This window comes from Mangifera indica, chromosome 1 (assembly GCF_011075055.1).
Source record: "Mangifera indica cultivar Alphonso chromosome 1, CATAS_Mindica_2.1, whole genome shotgun sequence".
NCBI lineage: Eukaryota > Viridiplantae > Streptophyta > Magnoliopsida > Sapindales > Anacardiaceae > Mangifera > Mangifera indica.
This window is the reverse complement of record NC_058137.1, coordinates 23375866-23398386: the sequence shown is the minus strand read 5'-3', so window position 1 is coordinate 23398386 and position 22521 is coordinate 23375866. Positions and strand designations below refer to the sequence as shown.

At 30.9% G+C, this 22521-nt stretch overlaps 4 protein-coding genes and 1 non-coding gene across 6 annotated transcripts; 1 reads left to right on the top strand and 4 right to left on the bottom strand.

Annotated features, from left to right (window-relative positions):
* Positions 1 to 2866: 2866 nt before the first annotated feature.
* On the bottom strand, positions 2867 to 4889 carry LOC123193059 (probable 6-phosphogluconolactonase 4, chloroplastic). The gene is made up of 3 exons (XM_044605844.1): positions 4504 to 4889; positions 4287 to 4422; positions 2867 to 3450 (listed from the first exon to the last, which is right to left on the bottom strand). The coding sequence occupies exons 1-3, from the start codon at positions 4854 to 4856 to the stop codon at positions 2986 to 2988; spliced, it is 954 nt and encodes a 317-aa protein (XP_044461779.1). The 5' UTR covers positions 4857 to 4889; the 3' UTR covers positions 2867 to 2985.
* A 4246-nt stretch (positions 4890 to 9135) lies between these two features.
* Positions 9136 to 10459, bottom strand: LOC123193067 (probable 6-phosphogluconolactonase 4, chloroplastic). Its single transcript, XM_044605855.1, has 3 exons — positions 10136 to 10459; positions 9916 to 10051; positions 9136 to 9808 (listed from the first exon to the last, which is right to left on the bottom strand). The coding sequence occupies exons 1-3, from the start codon at positions 10303 to 10305 to the stop codon at positions 9344 to 9346; spliced, it is 771 nt and encodes a 256-aa protein (XP_044461790.1). The 5' UTR covers positions 10306 to 10459; the 3' UTR covers positions 9136 to 9343.
* Positions 10460 to 11902: 1443 nt separating this feature from the next.
* Positions 11903 to 13763, top strand: LOC123193054 (ubiquitin-60S ribosomal protein L40). Its single transcript, XM_044605829.1, has 5 exons — positions 11903 to 12097; positions 12196 to 12282; positions 12763 to 12865; positions 13335 to 13401; positions 13531 to 13763. Exons 1-5 carry the CDS (start codon positions 11995 to 11997, stop codon positions 13555 to 13557), a joined length of 387 nt encoding a protein of 128 aa, XP_044461764.1. The 5' UTR covers positions 11903 to 11994; the 3' UTR covers positions 13558 to 13763.
* Positions 13764 to 14153: 390 nt separating this feature from the next.
* Positions 14154 to 18288, bottom strand: LOC123193042 (pyridoxal reductase, chloroplastic). 2 transcript variants are annotated; one of them, XM_044605818.1, is made up of 9 exons: positions 18089 to 18288; positions 17790 to 18018; positions 16912 to 17005; positions 16604 to 16727; positions 16265 to 16366; positions 15844 to 15995; positions 15629 to 15722; positions 14591 to 14772; positions 14154 to 14481 (listed from the first exon to the last, which is right to left on the bottom strand). In XM_044605818.1, the coding sequence occupies exons 1-9, from the start codon at positions 18200 to 18202 to the stop codon at positions 14478 to 14480; spliced, it is 1095 nt and encodes a 364-aa protein (XP_044461753.1). In that variant the 5' UTR covers positions 18203 to 18288; the 3' UTR covers positions 14154 to 14477. The 2 variants fall into 2 exon arrangements, with proteins under 2 accessions (XP_044461753.1, XP_044461744.1); XM_044605809.1 differs by having other exon boundaries at positions 14634 to 14772.
* A 1549-nt stretch (positions 18289 to 19837) lies between these two features.
* On the bottom strand, positions 19838 to 19917 carry TRNAL-UAG. The gene has a single exon. It is a non-coding gene; the product is annotated as a tRNA-Leu (tRNA).
* Positions 19918 to 22521: the final 2604 nt, after the last annotated feature.

Genomic DNA, 22521 nt, shown 5'->3' with positions numbered 1-22521 from the left:
AAGTTAGATGGCTCCCTAAGGTGCATGCCGTGAATTTGAGTCAACAAATTGAGGCGCAGGCATTGCGGAAAAAAAGATGAAAAAGGTGACAAAAGGGAAACACCGACATTAAATCAAAACAAAAATTAATTAAAAGGTTTCAAAATTTTGTAAATTGCTCTTCAGAGAAAATGTAAAATGAAATGAAAAGACTTTGAAGGGAGGGGATATTTTATTGTTAAAATTAAAAAAATATTTTAAAGATAATTTTTTTTTTATAATTATTAGATATAAATTATTATTATATTTAATAAAATTTAATAAAAATATATAAGTATAAATAATTATTATGTTTAATTAGAGGTAATAAAAGAATATTAATATATTATTTTATTTAAATACTATTAAGTATAATTATCCTAAAATATTTTTTATGTTATTTATTATATTAATTGAAAATAAAATTATTTTTGTCTTAAAAAATTAAATAAATAAAGATATAATTATAATAAAATCAAGATTATTGTTATTGTTAATAAAAGATTATTGAAATTTTTTATTATATATAAACTAAACAAAGTAATGTAAGTAATAAAAAATAAATTATCAAAATTATCTTTAATCTCCTTTAACTAAATGCACCTAAGTGTTTAATCTAATTATATAATAATACATATAAATATATATTTTTTTGTATTCTTAAAGAAAGTATATATAATTTTATTGAAATGATATACCAAAACGGAAACTCTTTACTTTTGCTTTTAAAAGTTAGTAGATTTGCGAGATATGTATAAATGCCAAAAATGTGTATTTATAAAGTTTTCTATCATCATTTGTGGAAAATCTAAATATTATAATAATATTAATGTCATCGATAAATATTCGAAGTGATTATATAATATTGGCCAAAAGATTTATTCTCATTTAAGGTTTGATTTATTTTCAAACTCTTAGTTATGAGATTTAAAAATTTCAAATATTTATCATTCTATTAAAATTTTCTTTTAAGATTTAAGGTAAAATCGTAATTTAATTAAAAATAATTAAAAACTAAAATTTTATCTCATTTTCATTTTTTATTTTAAAAAACTAATAATTTCCTCCTAGTAATAGTTTTAAAAATTGCATTTCCTCCTCTAGGGTTTTATTTTTTTGGTCACCATTCTTGACAAACATTGTCATCTCAACTGTATTCTCTCTTCTTCCTGACTTCTCTCTCCCTTCTCAATTGTTTTTATCTCAGACATATCATTATGTGATTAGATGTTATTTTATCATTAATTCAAAATCAGTTAATTATATAATTATTCATCATTTTTATACTCAAAAGTGTATATAAATAGTTTTATTATGTAAAATTCATTTTAGAAAATAGTTCTATTAAATATATTTTCAATTATTTCTTATTAGGATCAAAGAATTGGTTCCAAATTTCAAATGAAATTGTTTTCAAAATTTTTCTCTAAGATTTTTAGAAATAAATTAAATTGATATAATACTATAATATTTTGTATTTATTAATTTATCAAATGTTTATATGCAATAAGTGATAAAGCAGGGAATTAAATTTGTCAATAATGGAAAAAGATAATTCAACAAAATATTTTTAATAAGAAAAGAAGATAGGGCTGACCACCTTTTTGGACTGATGAAAGGGATTGATGAGAATAAAGGAAAGCAAAGAGAGAGCTCAATCTTCCATAAGACAATGACAACACCCCATCTTCCCCTTAATTTCTAAATCTTCATCGTTTATTTTCAACTCCATGCTAACCACGTTATAGTTACTTAAACAATTATACCATCATTTTAAAATGGATATTAAAATTTTTAGAAAAAAATTAGGTTTAAATTTCTATTACATTTATAAAACCTTAACTTAATTTACATATTTTTATTGACTAGTAAAAACCAATTCCATGGTATTGGAAGCAAAAAGCCTCAAATAAATTGATTAGTAGATCCCAAGGTTTAAAACTTTAATTAAGAAGAGAAAAGAAAGGTCTAAAAGTGAGGATGTGTTGAAAATAAAAGAAGTAATTGTTTATGGATATATCTTATATTTTTATTTTGGGCAGAGCATCTTCTATTGCTTCCTATACAAACCATCGCTTAGATTCATGCAATTTTCCAAACTTTGGCTTTGAAAAAAAAAAAAAAAAAGATACCCTCTTTATATAAGTAAAAAAATGTGCTTCAAATAGCTGTTTAGATTCCATGAAAATTGTTTTCTGAGGCCAGAAAACTAGCCAGGGATTGATGATTTTGGTGGGTGAGACTGGCCATAGTATCTCCTTATGACAAGAAAACTCTTATTACATACATTATTGACCAGTCTTTGAGTTACAATGTTCATGAGCTTTTTATTATTGTTATTATTATTATTTTTTGTCACGAAAAATTCCACAATTCACCTTGTAAGGAGCCCACCAATCCATAGAGAAATTTTACTATTTCTTGAAATTCTAGAAACTGAAAATGCATTCTATTTGTAAATTATAATACATATAAATTTGTCTTTTCATGTATATATATTTTTTATTTTATTGGTTCAAATTTCTTTATCATGTCATTTTCCTCTGTTATAAGTAATTTTAATAATATACAAATTTCGAAATTTTTTAATATTTTTTCGAAAAATTATTAAAATTAATAATTTTAATGATATAAAAATTTAATTTTTGACAAGCCAACCCACAAAGTACGTAGGCAGGCCTGTCATAAAACCCACAATGCTATGTATCATGGCCCAAATCTTAGCATTGAAGGGGGTTGGCACAACAAGCGTTGGTACGATGTTGCCCATGGCACGGGGGTCGCACCAAATTGGGCACGGTCCAGCCCGACACATCACGGACTCTAGTCCATACCTATTACCAGCAAGTACTACAAAATCCAGTAGCTCTTATTGATCGACGAAACAAACCACAAAGTACACCAAACACAAAATAAATAGAGTAGACATTACATAGATCTGCTCATGTAGCTAGATTTTCCGACCTCTTACAGCTTTGAAGCAGCATTTTTGTCTAAAAACCAAGCTAATTCAACTTCAGCTGAAACCATTTGAACAGGTAGCTTATCCGAATTTTGACTATTTCCCAATGCAGCCTGCACTGGACCAGCTTTACCAGCACCACACACCACAAGTGCGTTATACGCAGATGAATTGATTACAGGGAAGGTAAAAGTAATCCTCTCTGGAGGTGGCTTTGGTGAGTCTTTAATGGAGGTAACCCATTTCTCTTTCTCGTTTACAAGAGGATGCCCTGGAAATAAAGAAGCTACATGTCCATCAGGACCCATACCAAGAAGCATGAGATCAAACTTTGGCAACCCGGTAGCTGCTGATACATTTAGTATATTTCTCTTAACCAAATGCTTGAGACAGATCTCATAATCTTCAGCTGCACCCTCTGCTGACAGTGAATCATTGATAGAATAAACGTTACCAGGGGTAATCGGTACCTGCAAAAGACGGAGAAAGAAATTTAAACAGCTTAAGTGGCAATTTGGAAGAATACAGCAAAAAATGCTAACTGCCTTGACTGATATTCACATTGTTATTCATAAAACATTACAAAAACATATAACCTGCAAACAACAGCTCAATTGACAAAAGATCCCAAACATAAAAAGGTTACTAGCAAATGTGGATTCTCTCAAATACAATTGATAAAAAGGAGTAGAGCTTTGGAAAAAAAAAGCAGTCATGATACATTTTATAAATCATTAAGAACTCAATATTAAGCAATTAAAGACACAAATCACTGAGTCTTATATAATCAGATGAAATATATGTTGTTAACCATGATTTGAATCCAAGGTTTTGTCTCTTACCCACCTCAAATAGTGGGGCTTATAAAATTTCCCTCTTGATTCAAACTCAGAACTTCAACCTAGGAAACAAGTCAAGGGGTACCAATTAAGCCACTGCCATCAACACTGCTTGTGAAGGTCAAGTGAATATTAACTAAATTTCCTCTCCCAGAGCTATGGACAATATCCTGACAATAAGCCTAAAGGTCACAAATAAATTGATTCCCAAGCAAGGGCCCAAACAGACTTACTCTTTAAAGTTGTAATTTTAAGGGGATTAAAATTTGAAAAAGATTCAATGTGCAGTGTGAAAACCCTATATATTATCTTTAAAGGAGTGGCAAAAATCAAAATAATTATGAAAACTAACAGAGTTCCACTATCAAAATGTTTACAAACAATTCCCATTTCATAGACATGCATTAAATAAAGATTAATGATTGAAGAACATTAAAAGGTAAGTAAAAGACTTGAAAAACTTATACCTTAGAGAGAAAACCGTCATATGCTAGTTTATAATTGCTATCTTCATGATCCTTGGGAACAACTCTCTCATCCACCCAAAATACGTGCCATTTCTCCCATTCAATTGAATCAACATACGGCGGTTCCACCAATTTCCTAAAATTATGATCAACTTCAATTTAATTAGTTTTATAAAAGAAAGAGCACAAAAATTTTAAATTTATTATAATACAATACCTGAGTGACTTGATGAGAGAACCACCGGACAAAACGACAGAGAAACTACCCCTCTCTTTACCAAACTTCTCCGACAGATCGGCCGTGTATTTGGCCAATGAGACTGCGAGATCTTCCTCCGAATCAAACACCTGCACCTTCTTTTTGTTGGTTGTGGAAGTCTCCGCCATTGACGCTTTGGTTCTTACGCACTGGAACTTGTTCAGATTCTTGGCGATCACCGAAACGCTTGGAAAAACGACCGGTCGGTTTGATCTGATTAGTTGAGGAGCCTGCAGTTGAGTGTTAAAAATGGTTCGTACGGTGGAGTGACCGCATAGAGAATTACATAAAGCGAGAGAAGAGGAGGCCATTTGTGGGCTTGGCGGTGAACATTTACCTTTTGACTTTGGGCTTAAAGATGGGAAAATGTCCGGGTCTGTTTTAACCCGGATTTAAAAATGGGTCAGACCCCCGAATTTTTTTCTTTTTTTCGCTTATTCTAAAATTTCATTACCTCTTAGACTAAATTATTATTTTTTGTCTAGAATTGGTTGAGTCTATCGCTTTTCATAAGGATACTTTTAGGTTTTAGTTATCTTATTTCAATTAAATATACAAAAAAAAATATATAATTGAAATAAGTTAATTTTTAAAATATTAAAATATCTTTATTTTTTAGAGTGGTGTTGAAGGCTTGAGTTGAGCCTTGAAGTTTGGATGGCTGCTGTGGGCTATTTGTTTCTTTAATTTTAGGAAATTATATTATGTTTTTAGATTTTTTTTTTTGTACTAGAAGAACAATTTTAACAGTTGAACCCGATTGGAACTCGGATCTGATAAAAGCCAACGGATCCATGCCCAAGTTCGGAACATCTGCTAAATCGACAATAGCTGGAAAGTTGGTAAGTTGGTTTGAGATGCCTTCTGTTCAGTGACGTGGCGTTATTAACAAGGCATAGTGACACGTGTTGGTCTGAATAATGAATCACCTCTTAATTATTTGTGAACATTACAAGGACAAATGTTACCCTGTTTTGGCTGCAGCAACATTAACTATGATTGGATTTGGACTGATTTGTTTGAGTTGGAGTTTAATTGAAATGAGTTTAAATTTAAATTTTATGATTATTAAATTCACAAGTTTTAAAAAATTTTAATATAAAATGATTAAAATAATATTATTTTAATCAATACACATCAAAATAATATCGTTTTAGTTATTTTTACTTAATTATAATACTGAGTTAAACTTAAAATTCAGTTTGAATTCAAAATAGAGTTAAACTCAAATTCAATTTCCTTCAAATAAATTTAACTCGAATAATATTGAGTAAACTCAACAAATTCAAACTTTACTTTACTTCAATTGAATTAAACTTGAATTTAGACAAATTTGAATTTAATCATAATTTTAATTATATGTTATTTTCATATTTGTTAAGAATATTGTTTTAATTGCATAAAAAATGAATAATAATATATTAATATATAATTAAATAATTTTAAATTAAAAATAAAATAATATCCTCCAACTCTCTAATCATGATTGGGTAGAATTAGCCGTGTGTAATTATATCTCTTTTTCCAAAAGAAAGTTACATGTTCAAACTTTTTTCATATTTGGATTGTTTGAATGATTGTAATGTAGAATTTGCAATAATAAAATTATGTTAACCAGATTTGAATTTATAAATATATATATATATATATATATATATATATATATATATATATATATATTATTTGTTATTATATAATTAAATAATTTTAAATTAAAAATAAAACAATATATGTATAATTATATACTTATTTATATATTAAAATAAATATACATAATATTTTCCAATTTACAATGTGCAATGATATTTCGTTCATGGTTGATTAATAATTCTATCTGATTATATATTTGATGACTTTATAACTGGAGAATAGGTAAAGAATGTGTCATTTTATCGCTATTTATTAGATGTTATGTTCAAATGTTTTAGTGATTCATTAATCTTTTTTCTTTTTTAATTTTAATGATAACAGTTGAATTACATATTTTATTATATATTAAACATTTATTTATTTTTTAATTATAAACCACATATTATATAATAAGATTTACATTTTTTAAAATAATAATAATTTTTAATTATTATATCATCATTTTAAAATAATAAACATCTTAAACTAATGAAATTTATCATATATACCTGTGTCATATTATCATTTTTTTTAAAAGATATATTAGTTTATATCGATAATATTATCAATACAGATTATATATATTATATCATATGATATATTTACTATATTATATTAATTTTGTATTAACTCCTACGACTAATAGAATTAGTGTGTATGGTAAAAAGGTAAAGTAGGATAAGACAACATGAGTCGATTAACCTATAAAAGATACTATTATGATGTTTTTTTGGTTGGCTTGTTTTACTGCTTCTGATTTGCTGAGTTAGTTTGGTTGTTTTTGTTGGTTTTTGCTGTGTTGTGGTATGAAGTTGTTTCTTGTTTCTTGGTTTGTCTTGCTTGCTTTTGGCTTGGCCTTTCTCGGATTGGTCAAGTTTAGGTTGTTTTTTGTTCCTCTTGTGAGTGTTCTCTTTTTTGTTATTATACACATTTACTTAAGAAAAAAAAAATAAAGGTGAATATGGTGAGGGTTTGGGGAAGGAATTGATCTTGATGGTTATGTAAAAGAGGATATTGCATATGATGATTGTGAGGTGGATGAAGGAGAGAAAAAGTTAGATGGACAAAAGGGTATAGTGCTGGTGGAGTAGAAAATGATGGCATGAATGTAGATAATGGTCGACAGGCTAAGATAGAGAGATAATCTTAAAAGCAATGATAATGGTGATAGTCCCGCAATTAAATCATACAAGAGAAAGACGACTCTAATTGTGCAGGAACACCATCCTGAATAATTGTTTGAAGTTAAATGGGATGTTATATATGTTGTTAGCAATGACAGACTTGGAAACATAGTATAGAATAGAAGAGTTAAAATTGAATAAAAATAAAAATATATGAGATTAATTAAGAAATGTTAAAATTTAAGAAAAGTTATTATAAAATTTTAAAAATTATTTTGATATTTTAAATATATTAAACTAATAGTTTTTCAAGATTAAAAGATATTAAAATATTAAATTTTTATTTAAAAATAATAATTCAAAATTTTTAAACCCCAAGAGGTCAGGGAACCCTCCTTAATACCTCCTAGTTGGCAGCCAATATTACAAGAAGACCAAGTTTAAAGATGAAATCTAAATACGAGCACCTTAAGTAGGGGTGGATATGAGCCGAACCGATCTTGAACAGGGTTTAGCTTGTTTTTGTTTAAGCTCGGCTCGGGCTCGCCAAGTTCATTGAAACATATGTTCGTATTCGGGTAGCTTTATAATTTAAATGTTCGTGTTTAGCTCGTACCAAACTTGAGTTTGTATATACTGGCTTGGGTTCAAGCTCGTATTCAAAATTCCCTCAATAAGGTTTAAATCTTGTAGCCTTGCTTCAGCACCAATCAAAATTCCCAAACACACATTTCCAAGTTCCAAAAAAAGAGAAAATCATTAAGTATGTTTTTTTTTCCTTTCCTAAAATGTTTCTAATAAAAATCTCAATAAACAACTCTACTGATATGCTCACTGAGACAATGAGATAAGCTCCTGGAGATAGCTTCAAGAGGATATTTTTCGTTGCTGTGAAGCTTAGCTATAGGGGTTTGAAATAGTCCTTGACATCACCAACAGTTTTGAAAGGTTTTGGAGAGATAAACCTTGTTGGCGGTTGAATGGCATTGTAGTTGTGGTGGTTGAACGGTGTTTCAATTGTGAGCAAATGGAGGAGTCCGCTGGTAGCTTAATTTAGTTTTGGGTTTAGTTCCAACAGAGAAGAAACGACAAGAAAATAAACAAAAATTGATTAGGTTTTTTTGGGTTTCATTTAAACTTTAAATGGTCCCAAACGGCGACGTTTTTTTGTCCAATAGAAGGCCAACAAAACAAGCTTTTGAACAACAATTGGACAATAGAAGACCAACTCAGTGCAATAGAAGAGAAGGTTAGCTTATGAACTACCGAGCTCGACTCGACTTGTCGAGTATTATTCTATTCGGGTTTGAACTCATGTTCCTTTTCTGATTTTTGCTTAGGCTCGTGTTCGTATTCGTGCTTGTTTATAATAGGCTCATTTCAAGCCTAAAAAAACTCGCTTCGAATCCAGTCCTTTCGGTTGAGTTAGAGTTTTTTACATAATAGTATTTACTTAATTAATTAAAGTGTTTCTACTAATGTATTATTTAGAGAGGCAGTGACACATATAACTTTAACCGATGAGAGGCCATTCATGATAGCGGAATATGTTGGTTTCAAATTTCTTCTGAGAGTTGTTCCATCTCTTTAATAAACAAATTGGAAGAAGGCAAGTTAAGGGAGATTGTCAAAGAATATTTAAGGTCAAAGGAAAGAAGTTTAAGAAAGATTTTTAATACATTAGATGTGCAAATCATTGAGTACATGATAATAAGACACTGGGTTTACCAAAATTAGTCTTTGAAGGGAAGATTAATTGATTGTTTCAAGGACAGGGAATTGAAAACGACTGCTTCAAAAATTCCAACAATCATCCAATTAAGTCAAGAAAAATAAGTGACTAGAAAAGCTTCCCAAGTAAAATTTTATTGGATTCTCACTCTTTCCTCTTGCCATAGCAGAAGAGGAAAAGCTTCATCAGTCAGTCCATACTTATAATACAAAATCCAGTAGCTCTTATTGGTCGATCAAACAAACCACAAAGCACAACATAAAGAGAGCAGACATTACATGGATCCAGTCATATAGCTAGATTTTCTAACCTCTTACAGCTTTGAAGCAGCATCTTTGTCTAAAAACCAAGCTAATTCAACTTCAGCTGAAACCAATTGAACGGGCAGCTTATCCGGATTTTGACTATTTCCCAAAGCAGCCTGCACTGGACCGGCTTCCGCAGCACCACAAATCACAAGTGCGTTATACACAGCCGAATTGATTACAGGGAAGGTAAAAGTGATCCTCTCTGGAGGTGGCTTTGGTGAGTCTTTGATGAAGGTAACCCATTTCTCTTTCTCGTTCAGCAGAGGATGCCCTGGAAATAAAGAAGCCACATGCCCATCTGGACCCATACCCAGAAGCATCAGATCAAACTTGGGCGCCCCAGTAGCTGCTGATACATTTAGTGTATTACTCTTGACCAAATGTTTGAGACGCATCTCATAATCTTCAGCTGCACCCTCCGCCGATGAAGTATCATTGATAGCATAAACGTTATCGGGGATAATTGGTACCTGTCAAAAGAAGGAGAAAGAAAATTTAACAGCCGAAAATGTTAACTGCCTTGACTGATGATTGGAGGACATTAAAAGGCAAGTAAAAAGACTTGAAAAAATTATACCTTAGAGAGAAGACCATCATACGCTAGTTTATAATTGCTATCTTCATGATCCTTGGGAACAACTCTCTCATCCACCCAAAAAACGAGCCATTTCCCCCATTCAATTGAATCAATATACGGCGGTTCCACCAATTTCCTAAAATTATGATCAACCTCAATTTAATTAGTTTTATAAAAAATAAAAAAAGCATAAAAAATTAAATTTATTGTAACATACTACCTGAGTAACTTGATGAGATAACCACCAGACAAAACGACAGAGAAACTACCCTTCTCTTTACAAAACTTCTCCGACAGATCGGCCGTGTATTTGGCCAGTGAAACAGCGAGATCTTCCTCCGAATCAAAAACCTGCACCTTGTTTTTGTTTTCTGTGTAAGTCTCGGCCATTGATGCTTTGGTTCGTAGGCAGTTGAACTTCTCGGATTCTCGGCGATCACAGAAACGCTTGGAAAAACGACCGGCCGGGTTGATAGGATAAGTTGAAGAGCGTGGAGTTGAGTGGTTTATATGGTGAAAAGTGAGTGTTAATTAAGGCTTCTAATCTAACTTAGTGATCTTAATTAACATAAAACAGATTCTTGAAAATCTCATGAAATAAGTAGATTATTTTATGTAATTTATCTACAAAATTTCTACATAATGGATTTTACCACTTTTTCAAAATAAAAGACTCAAAATATATTTAATTGAAATAAGTTAATTTTTTTAATATTATAATATAGGCTAAATACGTATAAATAAAAAGAACATTTTTAATAATTGAACGGATTGTAATATAGATACGCACATAACTCGTGACTAGAGAATACGCACATTGAGCATGTGCATAAATTACAGTTGTATTCCTATGCTACATATTGGAAGAGGGAAGAGAGGAAGAGGGTAGAGGGGTGGCTTGGACCAGCTTCGGCTTGGTCCATTAGACCCCTATACATCAGACTGAGTTTAAGACTTGTATAATAATAGATCTCAAATCAGATTGATTTATAAAATTTATAAGATTTACAATCGAACCTTAAACGGATTGATCTATTAATTTTAATAAAAATAAAATTTTATATTATAATTATTAATTTTTTATTATTATATAAATAATAATATATTAGGTTAGATTGACTCATAAGTCTTGTTTTTAGACCTATGAGTCAGGTTGGGCTATTTTTCCGTGTCATGGGTCAACCGAATCTAATAAACATCTTTAAAAAAGAGAGTCAAATAAGAATAACTTGAATAAACATAGTTTAAGATGAGAACTAAAGAGTAAATATATGAATGTATAAAAGATAACACTGATCTTAAATAGATTAAATATGAATCAAAATAAGGAAATATTGTATATGAATGTGAAATGACTAAAGAATCATATTAAGTCATTCGTTATCTGCAATATAGCTCAAGAGAATATATAAAAGCATGTGGATTATAATTAAACTTTTATGATATGTTTTATGCACAAAACACCGAGGTTGTACACAAAAACGTTTATTTCAATTAAGTGTGTATAAAAAGGGAACTATAACTAATTAAAAATGATTCATTAATAAATTGTTTTAAAGGTTAAACTAGATTGGATCATGGTCTAATCACTTTGTAGTGGTTAGATTGGATAAAAACTCAGGTTTGATTTAATTGCTAATGTCAACCGCACATTCGCTTGTGGTGCAATAAGACTATTTTTTTCACGGCTCACAAATAAATACAAAAATGATAACGAATTCGAAGAGGATGTAAACTTAAAAAATGATTTTATGAATTTAAAAAGTGAAATAAATTTCAATTTTTATCACAAGATGCATGGATTATAGATTAAAAAATGAATTATATTTTTTTAAATTTAAAAAAATGCGTTGTTACTTAGGTCTCAACAGATATAAATGAAATATATGCTTTTGTGAATTAAAAGAAGAAAACAAAACAAAACAAAACCCGATAACCAAACAGGAAGTATTAATAACCTTGTAACCAAACAGACCTCTGAAAACCCTAATCCCCACCACTTCCTTCGTATATAAACGAATTCATAGCCGAAGCCCCTAAAGCTGCCTTCAGATTTGAGAGCTAGAACAGAGAACAAAAATGCAGATATTCGTGAAAACCCTAACAGGGAAAACCATAACCCTCGAGGTCGAATCAAGCGACACCATCGACAATGTCAAGGCTAAGATTCAAGACAAGGAAGGTACGTTTTCAGAATGAAACCCTAGATGATCTGATTTTATTTTTATTACGAATTCGGATCTGACGGCTGTGGGTTTCTGTTGTGAATTCCTATTATAGGTATTCCACCTGACCAGCAAAGACTGATTTTTGCCGGGAAGCAACTCGAGGATGGCCGTACTCTTGCCGATTATAACATTCAGAAGGGTTAGTGTTTTGATATGTTAGGATCTGTAAGTTTTAATTAATGTGAAAATTCAATTAATTTGGATGCGTAATAGTTGAGATGACGTGTAGAATATTGGGAAATTGTTTTTTGTTTGTTTCACTTTTAATACCTACTTTTAAATAAAGCAATGAACTCGATTATGAAACTTCAGTAACTTTAATTAATATGGAAATTGCCTTTGAGCTTCCTTGCTGTTTAATAGTTGAGATGAAGTGTAGAATATTGAAAATTGTTTTTAGTTTGTTTCACTTTTAATGCCTACTTTTAAATAAAGCAATGAACTCGATTATGAAACTTCAGTAATTTTAATTAATATGAAAATCACTTTTGAGATTCCTTGTTGTTTTATGTATATTCTGGTTGCGGATTTTGTTGGTTAAGGTTGGTTTTCAGTATTTTTGCACCCCTTTGTTTTTAGCCAAGCTAACTCACATTAATTTTGATTTTGGTTGCTTCAGAATCAACTCTGCATCTGGTTCTCAGGCTTCGTGGTGGTATCATTGAGCCTTCTTTGATGGCTTTGGCTAGGAAGTACAATCAGGACAAGATGATCTGCCGAAAGTGAGTCTAACTGTTCTTATTGTCATGATTGAAGATTTGATGTTTAGAACTATGGGTTGATGTTTATTTATTTGTATTGTATTATAGTTTCATGTTAGATGGTAATTATTAACAAATGGTAAGCATTTCCCATGTGTTTTTTCTTCTTCAAATGTCTGGTTGTCCATTATTTGGTGTAAGGTACTAATCTATTTTTCACGATTACGAACTATAATTGTTAATCCTGGAGTTGTTAATTTTAGTTCACTTAATGGTGAAGATTTTTATCAATGAGCACAAAGAAATTCTGTAATAATCCTTTAAGCATTTAATTGACGAGGTGTCCTGGATGCTTGTGATCTGCTTTGTTGATCACTTTTGGTCCTGTTTTTCTGATCGATTTATAAATGAAAATTCCTCATTTCCTGTTTTTCTTTCTTAATTTGCACACTTGATACTTACTGTTCACGATGATGTATACTTGTAACAGATGTTATGCACGGCTGCATCCTCGTGCAGTGAACTGCAGGAAAAAGAAGTGCGGCCACAGCAACCAGGTAAACCTTCTATTATTGTGCCTTTTACGTACGACAGCTTTAGCTCTTGTGGTGCCCTGGCTTTTTTTCTCTTCTTTTAATGATTTAATTATGCAATCATTTGACTCTTCTTATTTCAATGTAATGCAGCTGAGGCCAAAGAAGAAGATCAAGTAGAGTGTTGATTCTGAAGGGATGCTGCATGTGTTGTGTCGCTGGATTTTTACATTGCATCAGAGAGTCGGCTATTAATGGACAATTAGGATTCGACTTTTGTTATGTTAGTCAAATGTTTTGGGATATGTAGCTCGGAACTCTGGTTCATTTCTGGATGTGTTGATGAAACCATATTTTAATGCATTCAGCTATTTCTTCTGTTGTCATTTTGGTAATAACTATTGTTTGATGTTTACATATTTTCTTCAAAATTTGATATACATACAAATTAACTAGTTTTTATTAATAAAGGATTAAATAATAATTTGAATTATTTTCTGAGATTTATTTTTTCATTAATTTATTCTTAAACCAAACGGAATTACTAACAAAAGTGAAAGGATGACAGATGGGAAATTCAATTTTCAAACTTAAAGATGTGAATTTGTCACTTAACCAAACCTTGGGTGGGTAATAGTCAATATTTGTGATATATTCTAATTTTGATTGCAGAGGAATGGCAATGGCTTAAAATGATTTAATGATTAAAAGAGTGTATGATCAAAAATTAAGACAACTACTTACCAAAGAAAGAAAAAATTAAGACAATTGGTATATTAAATTTAAAGGAAAAATCCAAACCCTTCATAACTTGCAGCAGAGAGAGTTCACATAGTAAAGAAGTTTCTAAAATATATTATTCTATCAAAAACCAAGTTGAAAAGAAAGTTATTTTTTCTCTTTCTCTCATCACAGGAAACTACAAATTCTAAAGAAATAACAGTTTTCACGCATCAAAAGAGAAATCTGCAACTGACCTTCTTTCAAGTAAAAGTTCAGCCAACAGGCATGGTAGCCTAGATAGCTACTACCAGTCCATGGTCAACTTATATCTTCTGACTTTAACATGGATTTCCTTAGATGTTGCTTTTCTCCATATTTCATCTGTTATTTGAGATTTAACATAAATCATAAGTTGTAGAAAGTGTTTTGAAAAATCTTCACATTATGTTATGGATGTTCTAGAAAAGCATTGTGAAGAAATAACAGTAACCTTGTCTGAAAAATGTTTTGAATCATTTTCCCAGGAGACTCACTTGCTGCCTTATCTAACTGAAGCACTTCATCTGAGTTGAGGCGCCAGCCGAGAGCTCCCAAATTTTCCTCCACCTGTTTTACTGTCTTTACTCCAGGTATTGGAATAGTACCCTTACAGATGCACCAGTTTAATGCAACCTACTAACAATATGTGTAACATCAGACATGAGAAACAAGTAAAAGAGAACTAACGGTTTTGGAACGGATCAGCACTAAGAAACATGAGCATGACAAGTTGGGTGCTAGCTACAAAATTGCCTCGCTGATAGGGATGGCAATTTGGGCCCTATTTTAGGGGCTCTTACCCTCTCCGACCTTAACGGGGTGGGGATTTCGCAATAAAAATGGGGATGAGGATGAAAAAACTCTCCGCAATCGAGGATGGGCCAGAGATGGGGATGTTTCTTTACGGAGAGGGGACGGAGAATCATTTTCATCCTCCTAGCAAGGACGGGCGGGGGACGGGGACGGGGGTTGAGATCCCCTCCCCACCTCTCCCCGTTGCCATCCCTACTCGCTGATGATAATAAATTTTGTTATGAAAGCGATGTCCTTAGTTCAATTTTGCTTCTTAGAATCATCATTAAGGTCAAACTTTGTTCTAAGATAGTGTTTTGGAAGCAATGCTGATATAAATGTCATGAATGACAGCAGATAATATTATATGGAGACACTGTAAGAGATCGAATGAGCTGATAGTGAAGTTTTATCAATTAAATTTAATTGACAGCACAGAGAAAATGACAGTAAAGTTAGGGAGAAATGCAGGGAAGGGCTACCACAAAATAGAATGATAGCATTCTTGAAGTTAAAAATAAGTTTCCCCCATATATAGCAGCCAACAAAATCCAGCCATAGAACCCAGTACTAAACCCCATAACAACTGGTATAAGATTTAATTTTTATTTTGTTCTTGTGTGCACTAATATCTAAATAAATTAAAAAAAAGAATGTTTGACATGTAAAAAAGTGAAGCATTAAAAAAAACAAATACCTGTGGTATGGTTTTGCGCCGTCTTTCTGCAATTTCTCTTAGAGAGCTCAATAAAGTCCCCAATCTGGGAAGGATTTGTCTGAATAGCAGGGCCCTGATAGCAGACAATATATATCCTCTCAAGGTATTATCACAAGCAAATTAACAAAAAAAGACAAAAATCTCTGAGTCATTCTACCACTTGTTAAATGTTATAGCCAATAGAAGCAAAATACCGAGGTCCACTAGGAAGTCTAGAAGGTGTATATTTCCCAGTAAGCATTCCGAGTCCTAGAGGACTATAAGCAATCAAGCGGATGCCCAGAGAGTCACATATATTTTTTATCTCCAGCTGATCGTCTCCCACACTTAGCAAAGAAAATTGCACCTGAAATTATGTTCTCCTCAGATGTAGGATATGATTTTGCAAGTAACTACTACATGTGCTACTAATAATGAGCAATGTAGATACAGCATTACAACCATAAATTGTATGGTAATTAAAACCTTTGTTTTCATATTGTATTTGAGACACAAGACACAGTAATTTTATGCACACTCATGTCTAAATGACATTCTGTTTAACATTCTGTTTTCTGTATAGGTTATAAAAAGTCATTTCATCCCAATCTTGAAGACATCTCATAGACTTATCACCTGAGCTGAGCAGAGGGGAACCCCTCGGGCTTTGAGGTAATCATGTATCTTCACCAGCTGTCTTGGTCCATAATTGCTCACCCCAACTGCCCGAACCAAACCCTGCACAATATCATTTCTGCGGGTTTAACATATTAAGTTGTAATTCTGCAACATCATGTAAAAGGGTATTAGGGAATGCTAATGAATTCAGATGCATTCTAAACAAAGGAAAACGAAACCAATTTTGTGGAGATTTAACCAAATTTATGTCTATAAACTATTTGATGAATATTCATAACCAAAGGTAATTGGAAAAATCATCTGTTATCCGATACTTGAGACATAAAGAATGTTAACCTTCTCATACATTGCCACTAAACCATCCCAAAGAGCTAACTCTTGTGGTGGTGCATAATTTGCCGTAGACCAGTGTAATTGCCCAATCCCAATTTGTTCAATCTGCAGCCGATCAAGAGAAGCCCTGGAAAACCAATCTTCATTAAATTCTACAATCAATGAAATGGCTAAGGCTAATGAATACCGTCCTTAGTTATATTTCCTCTATATTTTGCAATGGTGGAAGAATTATTTCAAAAATTAAAAGTCAAAAGACAATAAAACACACACTATGTAACAATCAAAACATCAAAGTGACCAAAACATACTTGCAAGCTTTGACAAACTGCCCTGGTGTCAGACGCCAAGGATACGCAGCAAACTTAGTAGCAATCACAATGTCATCTTGTATCTGCTTTTGCCCTGAGAATACAATCATATGTAAGCTTGATGGCCAAAAACACCTATTACATACAAAAATATATTATATTGTTAAATAAGCAGAAATTTGCCTATCATTGCCAATCAATTGCTTATTCAGGATATCAAATGAATACTAGATTATTCTTTGTTATCTTCGCAAATTGCATACTGCAATTCAACTAGAGTGACTCATAAGAACTAGTGTGAAAATATTTTTCGCTTGACAAGTTACTCTTAGTCATTCACTCCTCATCATTTCACTTAGGGATGATTTCACATAGGTTAATAATAACAATTTTAACATCTTACTAAAATTAAACAATTTGACATAAAATCAAACATATTCATGTTGTTCAAATGATCACAACTTAATTAGAAGGTTAAACAACCAAATAAGAACGATTTGATACCTTAAGAAACAGGTGAAATCTGAAAAATTTTTCCATCTTTGCTCTAAAATGTCCCTAGAACACTAAATTACTTCAATATTGAGCAATAAGGAATTAATTCAACCAAATTAAATCAACCATACCACTTGCCGATCACATTTCAATTAACAACTATTCATAAGAGTATTCAAAGTTTAAATAGGCACAAAATGTTAAGAGTGGCAGCAACAACGAAAATAATATACTATCTACCTAATCGGGATAATGTTATTTTAACTGTCAGCAATGTATAAAAGCCCATACTAGAGTTCACATAAGCCATAGTTTTGAAACTGCAGCATTAATCTAGTGTACATTTTTACAAGAAATAACAAATAAATGAAACAAACACCAACCCTGAATATCCCTGATGAATTTGCCAAGAAGTTTTTCGCTTTTGCCATTTAGCCTGCCAGTCCCATAAGAATCAGCAGTATCAAAGAGATTGATGCCATTCTCAACAGCTAACTTAAAGGTTTGTTGAAGCTGAGTGTCCATAGACTCTTTATATCCCCAGAGAAACTGGTTGCCCCAAGCCCACGTCCCAAACCCCATTGGAGACACAGTCATTGGCCCCATCTTTACCTGCACATTACATAAAATTATGCTCTTTAACATGCAATGTGTTTGTATCAGAGAGAAAGAAAGAAAGAACCTTTTGCCATGGCCAAAACAGAGGAAGTTTGGGAGTCTTGAAAGGTATGGAGGAAGAAGATGAATAGATGGCGAAGTTGAGAGTGGGAGTTGAGGTTGTGCAAGAGAAACCCATTATACTCTGACATTAAACACAGTCAAGTCTTCACATCAATTTGTTTCTGGTTTTGTGGTGAGAATTCATTCGCACCCATTTGTGTGTGTGAAGGATAAACAAGTATTAATAAAATAAAAGCTTATAATTATAAAATTTTTCCTTAATTTTGAATTTATTTGCACCCCTTATGAATTCACAATTTAACATGTTATCGTATCATTATATTAATTTTGAATAAAAAATAAATTAATATTTAATTATATAATGACATATAATTTATATAGTTTGTATAAGTAATATTGTTGATATATTAAATTTTTTATTTTATTTAAACTATAGGTTGAAAGACTATTTCCCACTAAAGGGTTAATGCAAAGATAAATATATATTTATAAAGTTTCAAAAATCTAAATATTCACTTATGAGTTAATTTCTGTTAGAATTTTCTATTGTAGGTAAATATAAAATTATTATTTTATCACTAAATTCTAAAAATTTAGATTATTTTTCTATTTAGTTTGAAAACCTAACAATTTCTTCTTAGAATTAAGTTTTGAAAAATTCACTTTTTTCCTTGAGATTTTTTCTTCCTTCTTCAACAACTAGATGTTGTTCCCACCGTCGACTGATATTTCCACCATCTTCTTCTCTCGTCGTTAACTTTCTCATTGGAGTCGATTCATCATCTTCGTCTCTTCAGCTGAACAAAGATGATTCATCTTTGTGTTACCAACTAATCGACAATAGATGAATCTTCTGATGTCGATAATTCCATATCTGGATTGTTCTCCAATGATGAACACGATGAAGATGGTGGGAAGGAACGTGTTCGTCGACTGATGGAGCTAGATGATTCATCGTGTTCGTGGTCGAAGAACGGTGGCTACATCATCATCTGGGATGAGGGAGACAACACCAACAGATGGGAGGTTGGCCAGAGAACATCACCGAAGAAGGGAGGGAAGGAATGAAACTCTGAGGGAAATGTAATTTTTTAAACTTTTGAGTGAGGAAAATTATTAATTTTTTAAATTATGAAAAGAGAATGATATAAAATTTAAATTTTTTAATATTATTAGTTAGATAACAATTTTATTCTTGTAGTTAACAAGTTTTAATAGAAATTACGTGACAGGTGAATGTTTAAGTTTTTAAAATCTCATATATTTATATTTATCTTTACATTAAACCTTGAGTGGGAAGAGTCATTTGTCCATTATATTATAGTACCAGAGAATAGGGGGGCAAACCTAGTATAAAAAAAAAAAAATTGTTATTAACCTTTTTATTCTTTAGTTTTGAAAAATGTTATCTTACCTCCAATATTAAACCATATGAAAATTGTAGTCCGATAGGATAAGAGTGTTTTTGAGTAAAAACTCTTTAATACCCCTATTATTTTATTCACATGATATTAAAATAAATAAAATGTGAATAATAGTTTTCTTTTTAAAATTTTTCTCATTTGTATTGGTAATAACAAAAAATTATTCAATCTAAACGTATCTAAAAGAAAATTGTGGACTTCGTTTACATTGCCAAACTAATTTATTAAGTTTGATTTAGGGTTTGTTTTGCTTATACAAAAACTTCGATTTAAGGGTTGATGCTAGATGTGGCCGATATGATTTAAAAAGGGTAATAGTAAAATTATGACAGCTGTGGGATTTGAACCCACGCCCTTTCGGACCAGAGCCTAAATCTGGCGCCTTAGACCACTCGGCCAAACTGTCCGTTTTGAAGAAGAAAGTTTCCAAATTATAAATGTACCTAATAAAAAGGGGAATAAAATTAACACTTCATAGTAGGATTGGGTTTTGAGGTGGTTAATGGAGTTTTTAGACATGAGATTCATGGTGGGTGGGGAGAGGGGAAAAAAGATAAAAAGATGGAAAAAAAATTAGTAATAAGAAAAATGGATGTGAAAAAAATAAGTCAACTGTTAAAGTTTGTTCTAAAAATATTAAAGCTAACCAATTTTATTAATAGAATTAGATAATAAGTTGTAAAACTGAATTTTTAAACTTAAATGATAAAAAAGTATTGTTTTGACAAACCTTGGGTGGGGAATAATTATTCCATTAATGCTTGCAGCTAGAGGTGTTAATTGGGCTAGGCGGCCCATGGACTGATTCGAAAGGACTTAGCTTGGTATTGTAGTATATTAGACGTATAGGTATTTTCGAATAGAGTAGTGAGTCTAAGCACAAGGTTTATGGGTCAACTTGATCCTATTAACATAATATTAAAAAATTAATTAATTAATAATTATAATATTAAAAATTAATTTTTTATTACAATCGACCCATTTAAAATCCGATCATATATATATTGGATTGGACCATGAGCCTTATATACCCTATAGACTAGCCCAACCCATATACACCTCTATTTGTAGCTTTCCCTCACTGATCATGACCATCCTCTCTTTTTGCAATTTCAATGTTGTTGAACGACACGCTTCCTCTAAAAGCACCATGGAAATATTGTTTGGCACTCAATAACAGGTTGAACTTTGCACAGGAATCACATTACCAAAATGGAAATCAGTCAATGGCCGACTGGAGACAAATTATACAGTCATTTTCACAAACTAGTTCATTGTTAAGAGGATATACCCCTTCACACGCAGCCTTTGAGATAAGGACACATTTATTCATGTAAAATGTCAGGGGACTTTACCCAATTCTTCATTTCAAAAGGTATCTTTGGGCTTGAGAAAGCCACCTAACTTTGGAAACCTTGATATGACTTGCAAGTATTTACAAATTACGTGTTTATATATCACAAAAACTATATATATATATATATATATATATATATATATATTTTAAATACGAAAAAAATATAAATAATATATCATTATATAATTAAATAATTTTAAATTAAAAATAAATTAATATTCAATCATATAATAATACATTATATAAATACTTATTTGATGTACACAAAGTTAGTTTTGCTCAAAATTATATTACATTATCTTTAAGAATAAAACTTAAAGATATAATTTTGTTAAAATTGACAATTTTCGACCCAACATGATAACATGGTATGAAAAAAATCAAGTTAAGGTTAAGTTTTTTATCACAAAATTTATTTCGAACACTCTTATATTATTTAAGATTAAATAAGATAATATTAGAGTTCACATAAAAGTAAACTGACACGACTTAAATTGATTCGAATATTTTGAAGAAATATTGTTTCAATAGAATTTGTTAGAAATAAATTATAGAAATATTGAAAGACAATATCAATTGTAGTTGAAATTTTACATATTGTATATAGTTGTATATTTATATAATTGTAATTACTCATATTATTTTTATTTTTATTTAAATATTTATTTTATTATTAAGTAGTAAAGATGTAATTTGGTTAGTCAGAGTATTTATGTGTTTTAAAGATCTTAGTATATAATTTTTAGAATATTTGTAAATAAGACATAATATTATATTATGTGTTTTATTAACAATAGATTGAGATAATTTATTGAAGAAATTAAAAAGATTAAAAACTTTAAGGAGTGAAAATAATAAATAATTTCGAATTAATTTGAGTCAAATCAACTTGAATATTTAAGAGTTTTGTTAAAGTTAAAAAAATTTCGATATAATTCTAATTCGAATCAAATTAAAAATAAAAGTTTTTGATACAAAATTTAAACTGATATAATATAAATATACTCTAGAAACATCTACTACCATATCTAAACACCGTGATGTATAAAAATATTAATTACTAAGAATAAATTATTTCAATAACTATGATTTAATGGGTCATTAAACACTGAAGAACTGTCAACGAGGGGGGGTCCGGATGGCTGAAATTTGATCATTCTCCTTAATTGACACATTAACTACTCTTTGGACATGCCAGTGTATGTTCAAAATGAAAGTAATATTATACAATGACAGGGTGGCGATACTGAAACTATATTTAATTTCTAGGATCAATTTTTGACAATGACTCAAAGCCATATTGATGATACTGGAAACCAAAAGAAGAATGAGATAAATTCTCCCAAGGCCTACTACTGGCATGATTGGCTTGTTTTAATTTTCTCAGTGATTTTAACTTAGCAATCCAACATCATTTGTCCATATTGGCCATCCATATATATCGTGTCCTTAATGATCAAGATACCACAGCTCCATCTCAGTCACCATCCAAGGCCAAAATTTTCAACTGAAAAAAAGAAAAAAATTAAAGCATTAGCAGAGGGTCTGTTTCAAAACTACTGAAAAATCATAAAATATCATTGAAAAGATAGAAATACGAAGATATTTTAAATTAAAAATAAAATAATATTTAATTATATGATAATATATTAT

Bases quoted from the DNA above. Each gene is read 5' to 3' on its own strand.
- LOC123193059 (XM_044605844.1), bottom strand. From the start codon at position 4,856: ATGGCCTCCTCTTCTCTCGCTTTATGTAATTCTCTATGCGGTCACTCC. The intron at 4,423-4,503 runs GTATTGTATTAT...TCATAATTTTAG, and splicing joins TCTCTCATCAAGTCACTCAG to GAAATTGGTGGAACCGCCGT. The intron at 3,451-4,286 runs GTATAAGTTTTT...CGTCTTTTGCAG, and splicing joins ATGACGGTTTTCTCTCTAAG to GTACCGATTACCCCTGGTAA.
- LOC123193042 (XM_044605809.1), bottom strand. From the start codon at position 18,202: ATGGGTTTCTCTTGCACAACCTCAACTCCCACTCTCAACTTCGCCATC. The intron at 16,367-16,603 runs GTTAACATTCTT...GATATTGTGCAG, and splicing joins TAGTGGCAATGTATGAGAAG to GGTTTGGTTCGGGCAGTTGG. The intron at 15,996-16,264 runs GTGATAAGTCTA...ACATAATTTCAG, and splicing joins TTCCCCTCTGCTCAGCTCAG to GTGCAATTTTCTTTGCTAAG.
- LOC123193054 (XM_044605829.1), top strand. From the start codon at position 11,995: ATGCAGATATTCGTGAAAACCCTAACAGGGAAAACCATAACCCTCGAG. The intron at 12,283-12,762 runs GTTAGTGTTTTG...TGGTTGCTTCAG, and splicing joins CGATTATAACATTCAGAAGG to AATCAACTCTGCATCTGGTT. The intron at 13,402-13,530 runs GTAAACCTTCTA...AATGTAATGCAG, and splicing joins AGTGCGGCCACAGCAACCAG to CTGAGGCCAAAGAAGAAGAT.
- LOC123193067 (XM_044605855.1), bottom strand. From the start codon at position 10,305: ATGGCCGAGACTTACACAGAAAACAAAAACAAGGTGCAGGTTTTTGAT. The intron at 10,052-10,135 runs GTAGTATGTTAC...TCATAATTTTAG, and splicing joins TATCTCATCAAGTTACTCAG to GAAATTGGTGGAACCGCCGT. The intron at 9,809-9,915 runs GTATAATTTTTT...TTCTTTTGACAG, and splicing joins ATGATGGTCTTCTCTCTAAG to GTACCAATTATCCCCGATAA.